The sequence below is a fragment of the Condylostylus longicornis genome, unplaced genomic scaffold (assembly GCF_029603195.1).
Source record: "Condylostylus longicornis isolate FDR11 unplaced genomic scaffold, ASM2960319v2 ptg000001l, whole genome shotgun sequence".
NCBI classification, from domain to species: Eukaryota; Metazoa; Arthropoda; class Insecta; order Diptera; family Dolichopodidae; genus Condylostylus; species Condylostylus longicornis.
In genome coordinates this window covers 1,139,596-1,151,872 of record NW_026577970.1, presented here as the reverse complement: position 1 = coordinate 1,151,872, position 12,277 = coordinate 1,139,596, and the positions used below count along the sequence as shown (strand labels likewise).

At 23.9% G+C, this 12,277-nt stretch overlaps 1 protein-coding gene across 1 annotated transcript in view; it reads left to right on the top strand.

Annotated features, from left to right (window-relative positions):
• Nucleotides 1-872, top strand: part of LOC129618463 (sortilin-related receptor-like) — a 65,942-nt gene extending 65,070 nt beyond the window's left edge. Inside the window, exon 11 of the mRNA XM_055533241.1 lies at nt 19-872. Within this exon, the coding sequence (XP_055389216.1) occupies nt 19-517 (499 nt within the window). The 3' untranslated portion in view covers nt 518-872. The remainder of the gene's footprint in view (nt 1-18) is intronic.
• The last annotated feature ends 11,405 nt before the right edge of the window (nt 873-12,277 follow it).

Here is a 12,277-nt window from a genome sequence, read left to right as displayed (position 1 = left end):
GAGCAATTTTTTTTGTAGGTTTACATACGAGTTAGTAATATATGATGGACATTATATTCATGAAGTTGAGAATAACGCAACTGAAATTAAACGTATTTCATCAAATACACCTCCGATACTAGTTAATCCAGACGATTTAGGTGGTTTACATGCACTAGGAAGAATATTTACTTTTGGAATACGTTTAAAATCAGATGCTGGTTATACATCAGATATATCTGAAATTGAACATATTGAAGTACCTGTAGAAGCGTGGCATTTACCAGTTGTATCAGATACCACCTACGCATGGTTAATCATAATACCAATAATATTAATAATTGCACTAGGTGGTGTCATAGTGTATTTAGTTCAAAGACATAGACGTTTGCAAAATTCATTTTCTCGATTTGCGAACTCCCATTATGATACAAAAACGGGTGCGACAAGAATTGGAACGGATGTTTTTGACGACGATCATCATGAACATCATCAAGAAGTACCAAGATTTGCCGACGATGATCCGTTAGTTATATAAATTGATTCAAAATCAGAAATCAGTTTTAAATTAAAACAATTAAAAAATTTAGGGGAATTTCGTTTTCGTTTACAAAAAAAAAATAAAAAAATATTAAAATAGGAGATAACATAAAATCAAAGAAATAATAAAGGGGGAGAGAGATTTAGGGGACTTTTATATGTTGAAGTAACAGAAAGAAAAAAAACGATATAAAAGACGTGAAACAAAAAGCTTAAAACACCATTGTGAATGTTAAAACCTTGAAAGCAAACTAAATATAAAATTTCAAATAATTTTCATATAATAAAATATTAGAAAAAAATAATTATTATTCATGCATATACGAGTATGCTAATAAAGAAATGGAAGTACATATTTTTTATTTGACTATTTGAAAAGATCTTTTATCATAAATTTCATCCCGATTTTGTTTTTTTCGTTATATTTTGATACGTATTTCTTTTTGCGTGCAAATTTTTAATATGACATCAGTGTAAATAATTTAAATTAAAATATATTACTGCGTTAGATTAATTAAAATTAGAATTGAATTTTTATGTTGTTTCGTTGTAATTAATATTTATTTAGATATTGATGATCACAATGATCGAATAATTCTCAAACAGAAAAGGAAGCAATTTAAAATAATATTCAAGAAATTCAATCGAGCATATAAAAAACCAATAATGTTTATGTAAAAATTAATTACTATTAAACTCGTGACTTGTGTATTTTTAAAGAAAATTGACAAGTATATATAAATATATATACGTATATATATTAATAATACAAAATAATTTGTAGTTTTAGTGAGTGATTTGAATTTTAGAATTAACGTTAAAAAATTTATTAATAAGAAAATATAAAAAATAATGGTAAGACATAAAAAAAATATTTTAAAAAGTTAAAGTAGTTAATATTAACATTGAGAAGAACTTGTATTAAGCATATTTTCAAATAGCTTCTTGACTAGTCATAAATTATGACATTTTATATTAAATAAAGGAGGAAAAGGAAATTTAGATCATTTAATACATGCAAAAATAAAAATAAAATGTTCAGAATTTAATAATAATTTATAACTGGTCTAGGTGTTAAGTTATAGGAAAGTTAAAGTGTATAAATTTAGTTAACATGAGTCCTGTATTATATAATATATATTTTTTAATTATAGAAAATAATGTGAGCTAGCTAACCAAGAAGATATAATGAATAAATCATTAACAAATTAAAATAATTTCATCAAAATTATCCTTTCCTTAATGCAAAAAATTTTTTATTTTTTATTTTTACTTTTTATTAATTTATTTTAATTTTTTTTTCTAAGCTTGTAAGTCAGAAAATTGAAATAATTCTAGTATATTGCATTCATACTTTCCAATTACAACTTAATTAAGTTAAATGAAGGATTTATTAGAAATCCAGTGTATGAAATTTGTTGAATCCCATCTTTTACAATTTTAAAATATGTTTGATTAACTTCTAAAATATTAACTTCTGGTTTTCAATTCTGGTTTTAATATACGGGTATTTGAAATTTTTTAAAAGGGAAATGAACGAAGTAACCCATTTTTTGTTGACCTTTTGTATATTTTCGATGAAACACCGAAACAAAATATTTTACGAAAAAATTCTATTCTAATCTTCTTCACTTTACTCAAAATTTTCAAAATATCATGATATGTAATAAAACATTTAAATTGTGTAATGAAAGATTTTGAATGGTCGAATAATAAATTTTACTATAAGAAAAATTTTCAATATCGAAGTTTTTAATAAAATTAGTATTCCTTACAAACATATGTACAGATTTGTATTGAAGATTTTTGTTTACATGTTCTATTTTTTTATATCTTATATCGTAAATAATTCTTAATTTAATGAGGTGAAGATATCAATATTGAATTTTTAAAATAAAATATTTTGTAAATATTCACAAATCTTTCTAATTTACACATAATTTTCCTTAAATAATTTTATTTTATATTTTGTTGTGTATATAGGAAAATACTTTTTTTTCTATTTTATTTTGTAGATTCAGTTAGCGTAAACAATGAGAACTTTTTAAAATTAAAAAAAAAATAAATAAAATTAGGAACTAATTTTGTAACGACGACATTGTGTAGTATAGTATAAAATTTTATTTTGAAAAACGATAAACAAACTAAAGACAAAAAGAGAACTATAACATCAAAGGTATTCATGTGTTTTGGCGTATTGCTAATAAGAATAACTATGTAATACAATGTTCTTTATTAAAAAGAAAAGTAATAATTTTTATTTTTTATTAATATTTAAATCTTGGTTGTGATGTTTATATAATATGCACTATTACTAATGGATTTGGTTGCGTTCTATTGCTAATTTAGATTATTATGTTATGAAGTTTCATATTTTATTAATTCTTTACGTAGTACATGAGTACCTTTTATAATATCTAATGAAAAAATTAGTTAAACCTTAAAAAACGAATAAGTAAAGAAGAAAATGGAAACTATGAGATAGAGAAAGGTTATAATAGTTATATTTTAAGCAAATAAATTTCAGTATAAATTTTGTATAAATATCTTAAAATAGAAAACAAAATAATTTACTTCATATTATCTATCATGTTTTTCAATATTAATGGTTTAAAAAACAATTTTTCCAGGTTATAGATTTTTGGCGTAATAAGATGTATTACGCCAAATTAAAGAAAATATTACAATATAAAAACAATCATAATATTACTTCTTGCAAAAAAAAAATATAAGACATAAAGAAAACAAATATTTTGAAATAATATCGATGTATTAATAATATTGATATTAAAGTTATGAAGCTGTTTGTTTAGTTTTTTAAATTTTATAAAGACATATACTTGTATATATAAAAATATTTGTATATACATACTATACATAAATATATGTGCAAATGTAATGTAACAATTTTTTTAAGTTTTTCATCTATTTTATTTTTATTAAATTATAAGCGGGTGTGCATATTAAAAAAAAACTGATGATTATCAAAATATATTCAAATTGAGGTAAATTAATTATAATTGTATCATTTTTCCGTTAGAATTCCTTTTTCTGTAAATAAACATAAACTACATTTAAAGATTATTTTAGCTGTTTAATTCTTTTCTTTAAAATTTGTCTGTGAGTTGTGAAACAATAGAATATTTATTGTTACCGAAGTTCCTACAATTGTCAGATATAAAGAAGCGCCATGATTAATTGATTGTTTTTCCTTGTATATTATAAATAAGAGTATTTGAAACAATTCTCTCATTTAATATCAGATCAATTAAATTCATTAAGTTTTTAATTTCTGTTAAATATAGTAATAAAAGGCGATGTGGTATCAAGTTTTTGTAATATATGAATTATTGACTTCAAAGTTAAAATAATACCACAGAGTCATAACATTAAAACAACATTGCATTATGTTAAAATCTATTATTACTGCAATTTTATAGTTAGGAAAAATTGTGTTTTTCAATTTAATATGCATCACTTGAATTAGATAAGAAATTTAATAAAAAAATTAATAACAAAAATTTTTTTTTATTTAACTTTGTTTTTTTTTTTTGATATAATTATTAGTACATACCATTATTTTGTACCAAAGGACTTGTTTTTATAATTTTAAAATTTCTTCGTTTTGTCATGATAATAACGTAATTAATGGATAATATTGTATAATTAGTGAATAATATAAAACAAGGATAAAGATAGTTTGAAAATAAATAGTGTATAAATTTTAATATTTATGTATTTACTGTATTAATATTAATTATTTCCAATTTATAATCTGTTATCTGTTTAATTTGGTTCAGTCTTGTAACCATATTTTGAAATTTTAAAAATTATGCTCTAACTCTCTGGATTGATCATACTAAGTAACATAATTCAGTTTTAAAATTTATCAATTTTAAATATCCTTTAAAACTATCTGTCAAAAGTTTTTATTTTCAAAATATTTTATGTTTTTTATTTGACTAAAAACTATCGATCGATTTTTATTTCTAAATTTGAATCTGCAAAATATTTTTATTTCTAAATTTAAAAAATTTCTTACTGATTCTTTGAGAGTATGAGATTAATTACAGATTAAATCAAATTAAAAAATAAGACGATATTATTTTAAAAACAATAATTTTATTTTTTGAATAAACAGTATTGAAAATTTAAATAATCCGTCTATTATTTTTTTCAGAACCATTTTGAATTTATTGAAATAACTGATATTCACAAACCAAATCTTGAAAGCTTTTTTTTCAGTAAGAAAAATTTAGATTCTTGGGTTCAATTCTGCTACTGTAAAAAGATTTGTTTGGAGAAAGAATTACATAACATTCATAAATTGGTTTACAAATACGAGAAAAAGGTTGATAATGTTAAGCCGGAATGTTAATTTGTTTTGGGTTAGTAAGCGTAAAAAATTGTAAAGATAAAATATCGAAAAATTTCAATCAAAGATATACCCGTAATTTTTTGATTGCTTAGCTGTAAACAAACTGATAAAATATATTATTAAAAATGGTAGTTAAAGAATACACATACATATGTGTAGAAAAATGTCGAAAACAAATACGTGTAAATATAACAAATCTACAATAGTAGATTATTAAATTTATACTTTAATATAATACATTTATATAATAGGTACACAAGTTATTTATATGATACATATGTATTATTTTTTGTCCTTTTTATTTTATCGAAATAATAAAACAAAAGTAAAGAAAATTTACTAAGAAATATCTTTGATTGTTTGGTAAATATTTGAAGCGGAAATACATAATAAACATATGCAAGGGAAGAGGATATTTTAATACCGCATAATTATGTTGTGGTCTTTTGTCTGTTGTATTCTATTCAATAAAATATTTTAGGAGGTGTCATAAAAAACAACTCATGGGAAATACCCAAATAGCTATGAATGGAAAAATATTTTTATAATAGGTATAGATTTTGTACTAGATACAAAAATAATGTAAGGTTTCATAAACTTGCACAGGTAATAAAACAGGCAGAAGTGAATATGTTTGTTTTTATTAATTACTTGTTATTGGAACTATTGTTTAATTTTTTAAATATTATATAAAATTGGGACTTTTTGTTGTAAATTTTGTTTAGTATAATAAGATATGATATAATTTAGATTTATTTTTAATTTATGAAAATTTAAACAAAATGTTCAAGTACTTATTGTATTATGAGAATAAAGGTTTCTAATTCTAACTACTAATATGAAGGGATATGTACTAGAAATCGAATTTCCTTTGAATATTAAAGTATCTAAGCCATTTCGTTCAGAACATATTTAAAAATTGATAGTTATAATTGGATGAAATTGTTTTTTAGAGATTTTGATTTAATTCTCTAGAATTCCATCAAATTTCATCTAATCTAAAGTGGGGCAATCTCTTCTTTTATGTTGCGTAAAGTCTTTCTTGAACATATGATAAGATGTAAATGAAAATCGTTAAAATTAAAATAAGCTAAAAAAATGTGGCTCCATTCTAAAAGTCTAAAAAAAGTTAAAAATTTTAATTTTCTATTCAAAGTAGTTAAACCTAATGAAAATTTTTTAAAGAAATGGCATTTCGAAGAAAGTTAATTGTATTGTATATAATAAAAAAAAGGATTGATGAATGTTTCTGTTCAACATGAATTAATTTTTAAAAATGTATTTAATTTTTTTGTTTTACTTTCTTATTTTATTAATATGTTTTATGTTTAATTTTAACATTTATAGTAATTATAAACTATATTTTCATTCGTATGTATATGCGTTAACAAATAAATATTCCTTAATATACCAAAAGAAAAAAAAGTTATTATTTTATATTTATTGTTAATTATTTTTGTTAAAATTTATAATTTTTAAATTTTAAAATATCTTTAAACACCTTGTAACAATTTTCATTAATATAATTTTCATAAGTATAATTAAATACGTAATTATTTTATGAATACAAATAAAATACTTAATTAAAATTAAAATTTCTTAACACAGTTACGTTCCACAACAAATTAATAAAAAATTGTTAATAATCCTAGTTAATATTTTATATTTTCAAACTGCATTAGATGTTATTACTTTTAAAATTCTATTAAATACTTTAATTCGATGATACTTGCAAGCGGTTAGACATCCTTCTGTACAAAATATTCTGTCATTGCACATTGAATGGGCTAAGTTTTTCTCGGCAAGTGTTAATGCTTGACAATAATCCCAACACATAAAACAATCTGGATTGTTTAAACAATCGTCATTCAACGGTAATTGGTTTGATAAATTCACAATCTACAAAAATAAAGACATAATTTTTAAATTTATACATAGATTTAACTATAATTCAATTGATACTTACTTTATACAAACATTTATCTCTACATCGCATTATATTAAGGTCGTTATTTTTAAATTTAGATTTAAATGTTGCGCGGCCATCACAAAAGCGATTTATAAAAATTATTATCACGAAAATGCTCAACTTTAAGAAATTCATACTAAAATAAGTTAAATGGCAATTTACAAATTTTTATTATTTTGTTTCTTTCGAGTATTTTACACAATCGTTAATTTGATGTTAACTGCTCAAGAATGTTTTTAATTCTGAACTAAAATATATTTCCGGAAGTGATTTTAAAGATTTTTGATGTTTAATTTGTCCTTTTTTCTAAAATATTATTTCTATACTACCTGTTATCTAACATATGTTCAAGTTAAAAATGTGTGATGTGTAATGAACGAAAATATTTCTTGTGTTTATGGAACCTCGACATTAAAAGGCATTAATAAATTAAAATATAGTTTTTACCTGTGTTTACTTACTGGTAATACCATAATAGAAATATGTAGTTGGAAAGTAAAGAAAGATCTATATAATATAATATATGTACCTAATTTTAACGCCTTCATGCATTCATTTTTCTGTTCTTATATACTAATAATTTAATTGTACATACGAGTATGTGAAATATTTAAAAATTGAATTAATTTACGGTAAATTGAATGTAAAAAAATTATGTAATTTTTAAAGTTAATTTATTTGAAATTATGATACATATGTTAAGATATAATATGTTGAAAAGTTTTTAGCTTATATTTAATATTAAAATTTCATCCCGTTTATATATCATGAAAAAATTTTTGAACAAAATTATTATTTTTTTTTTAAGGAAAATATGATTTACCGATTTTCAAGTTTTTAAAGTCAGCAAATGCAAATAGCGTCGCAACTATTACGTACACCATTTATATAATATGTACATCATTACCTTGGAAAGTAGTTTTTTGCACTTAGTAAATTTATTCACTTTTTAAATATTTCACAAAGTTACACATTTGTATACAGGATGATTGAGAAAGGTATACAGCAATAAATACGATTGGTTCAAGGTTCAAAATTGGTAAAACATTTGGCCCGGAGGGCATGCAAAATCCCATCTCTCAGTGCTGGAAGCACCCTGCATGTACAAAGTAGTGTAAATAAAAACAATAACATCTATGATTTGTTTTCTAAATTTATCCGCCAAAGAATAATCTCGTTGTATGCAAATATCGCGCGAAGTGTCAACATCACGTTTAAGACGTACTTTAAAAGTCGTTTGTGTTATATGTAGTTGAAGTGGTATAAATTTTACCGTGAAGGCAAATGTCAAAATTGTCACATAAACTATTTTTACGTGAAGGCAAATGTCAAAATCATCACATTGTAGCATAAAAATTTTTTTTTTATCGAATCTACACACACGACTACCTAAAAGGCATATTTAAGGTGATAAATTTTTTTCACGTCAATGACGCGATTAACAGAATATGGGTAACTATCTTTTTAGTTTCAATTAACAATTTTCAACGGAGTCAAAATGAAACATTACCTGAGTAATCAAACAACAATAGTAAAAAATGATAGGAAAATAGCAAGGTACCATAGGTTTTCAAACGCACAAAGCTTATAATAAAATTAAGAATTAATTTTATTATAAATTAAAATTGCGTATTATATATACATTTAGTATATATTTAAATGAGCCAATTTTCGAGAATTAAATATGTTGCTAAGATATTTTAATTAAGTTAAGTATTTCCATCCAATCGTTCACTGGAAGACCAAATAGATTTTTTTTTTGTTTAGAAAAAAAAAGAAATTTAATAAATATGTACTGCAATATAAAAATTCCAATAAAACGGGAAGTAATATTCTTAACTCGCTATAAATAAAAGATATGTTATTGTTTAAAAATATTCGCCTACGTTTACACTTTTTAAAAATTATAACTTTATGTCCAATTCGAAATGTGATTAGAAATCATGATTCATGTGTACATATTTATTTAATTTAAGCAAAAAAAGCTATAGAAACATTGAGAAAAAAGAATCTGCTAAGTGACTTTACGAGTTTATATGCTTATCAGAAAATTAAATATGGACTTTAAATTCTATTTACTTCTCTTAAAAAAAATTTCAGAGTCTCTAAGAAGACTGAATCAACTTTTTTTTAATGATAATGGTTGTAGAGTTATGGATAAACATTTTTATATAATAAAGCTATAAATATAAAATTTTGTATACATGTGTCCAATTATATTCTACACATGCTCTAAAAATTATAATGGGATAGCTGCACCGGTTCGGGTGGCTGCCATACAACTCCAACAGCAAATTTTTTATATTCGGAAAAATAATAAAGTCAGATTCATGAAACTTGGCACTCATGTGTCCAATTATAGGTCAAATATATTTCTGAAGTTTTAGAGGAATTGCCTGACAGGTTCGGGTACCTGCCATACAACTCAAGAAGCATGAAACTTGAGATGAAACTTGACAGTTGTGTGTCGAGTTAAAGGTCAGATATATTTCTGAAGTTTTGGTGGAATTGCTTGACAGGTTCGAGCAGCTTCCATACAAGTCTAAAAGCTTATTTTAAATATTTGGAAAAATAATAAAGTCAGATTCATGAAACTTGGCAGTTGTGTGTCGAGTTATAGGTCAGATATATTTCTGAAGTTTTGGTTGAATTGCTCTACAGCTACGAGTAGCTCCCATACAAGTCCAAAAGTTTAAATATTTGGAAAAATAAAGTCAGATTCATGAAACTTGGCAGTTGTGTGTCCAGTTATAAATAAGACATATCCGTGAAATTTCTATAGAATGGTTTCACAGGTTTGAGTAATTGCTATACAACAACGAAAGGTGCAGGGTATAATTCAATCGGTTTATACCGACTGAAACGTTTTTACTTGTTTTTAAAAGGTTTTGCTTTATTTTTTTTGTTTGACTTACAAGTATGTATGTATGTGCTTTATGTGAAGCAATTCAAAACAAAATTTCAATAATTTTAACCATTTAAAATAAAACTACAACTAAATAATTTGATTTTTAGTCAAATTTTTTACCGATACACAGAAAAAAATCAAATGTGATCAGCACATAAACGACCGCAAAGTTTATTGTATTGATTACTAAGATTAGAGAAAACTCGACATCCAAAATTTGGTGCCATCATATAACCTATACCTTATTGTATACACAAAAGATTTTTTGATTTCACTGAAAGTTCGCTAAGATTTTAGTAAATGTTGTGTCGATTTTCAGCCAACACTTTACATATTTATTCAAAAATGAGAATAGTAATTATTTGATTTCTCTACAAAATTTCTTGATATTTTCCTAAATAAATACAAATTCCTTAACTTTGAAGAATAAAAATGGAAAAAGAAGGAAACATTTGACAAAATCAAAGAAGTGTAATTTGAAAAAAAATTCTTCGAAATAGTAAAGCTGATTTTACTGAATGAAAGAATTAATTTTTTGTTTCAGATAAAACATTCAATGAGATCGGTTACATACATACATATGTACATATTATAAACCTTAGGTTTATTTAAATTTTAGAAGTTAAGAGATAAGCGTACTGTCATCTGAATTATTTGCGTCTTTTATATCTGTTTAAATTTCAATGGACAAATTCTTGATATCATTCCATTTAGAAAGCTGTAATTCACCTTCTTCGGAAATTCCGCTCAAAATCCAATTCAATCTAAAAAAAAATTTAAATTCCTTCAAGAATTGATCAAGAACTGATTTATCTGCCACTGAGTTTTTTAAAAGAATAGTCAAACCCGAGAATATTAAAACTAATGTAATATTTTAATCACAAAATGTAAAATATTAATCGAAAACATGCAAACAATTTATTTGTGTCAGCTGTAAAACTTTCTGACAATGAACACATCAGTATTGCTTCATATTGATGCAGGTGGAAAATCGCAAATTCAGGACAAAATTACCGGAATTTGAAACGGTGGAATACATCCACATATGTCTACATATGCCTTGAAACAAATACATTTCTTCTTTCATTTGTGAAGTCTATATTTATATTCTTTCTATATTATAGTCAGTAAAGCAATCTTTAAATCAATACCTTTAGCGTCAAAATCAATACCTTTAGCGTCCCTAAGTTGTTCAAATCCCCACCTAGTCAAAAGGTTCTCTGTTTAGGTATACTAAATGCTAAGGTGAATACTGTTTTCTGAGTTTACACAAGAACATTATTATTTATAATGTTCTAATAAGTAAATTAAGAAAAAAAGCAAACTTTATTCAACTACGGCGGAACAAAGTTTAATAAAATTAAAATTAATTTAATTAAAAAACTTTAATATGTTATATACGTACATAGCTTTACTGTCTATTAATTTTAAAAACTTAAAAATTGTCAAAAATACTACATATTTCACTTTCAACACTCAATCCAGAACTGCAGGTTTTTTTTTAAAATCGCCTATACTCATACTTTAAGGATTAAGAAAAAGAATTATATTTTTTAATGTCATGGAATTTACCGTTACCTTTTTGTGTTTATAGCAATTTGAAAATGTTTACCGTTTCGGAATTATAGGATGCCAAAAATTCGAATTTTATAAATTTCAAGAGACGATAACTTGAGAGCGGTTGGAGGTGAAAAAAGAATGAGTTATTTATTATGTCTAAAAGCTGCTAAAATTTCAGACCTCTAATGAGGTCTAGAACAAAAATAAAGTCAAAAATTTGGAAAAAATGGATTTATGTACGTCTGAACTTTCAGCGGTGTAGTTTTTCGAAGCTGTATGTAGTAGTTTTGCAAAACATATTTGCAGGCAATACAAATATAGATTATTACAATATCAAAAAAAAAATTACAATATCAAATAACAAGAGTGAATAATCAACATATAAAAGAATTTTTTTTCCTAAGTAATAGACTAATTTTATAAAATATTGCAAATAGTTTTTTTTTTTAATTTTCCTTTAGTTTCATTCCTTTTATTCTACTGCGGGATTGCTAAATCATAAACTATTCCGATATTTTCTGATCCACATTTTCGTAAATGTGGTTCCTCTGTTGCAAAATTAAATTTGTTATTAAATAACCATTTTTTATTTTAAACAACAAAACAAAACAAAAAGTTTTGGTAAATTCGATCAATACTTTTAAGTTTCCCATTACTACTCGTTACTTTAAGGATTTATTACTGTAACTTGAGATATTGTTCACTTCATCAAAATTAAGGGTTTCTGGAAAATCTATTCTTTGTTCATTTTCTGAACATTTGTTTTCAAATAATTGTTTTGTTTTCAAATCTTCTTAAAATTTTTATTATTTATTTCTAGGATTTACTGTCAGAACATGATATCTACATTTTCGCCATTTCGAGGAAAACACCATTGAAATTTTTTTGGCGTTATTTTTGTTTCACATTAAACATTTTAAAATGTTGCTACTAAATACTACAT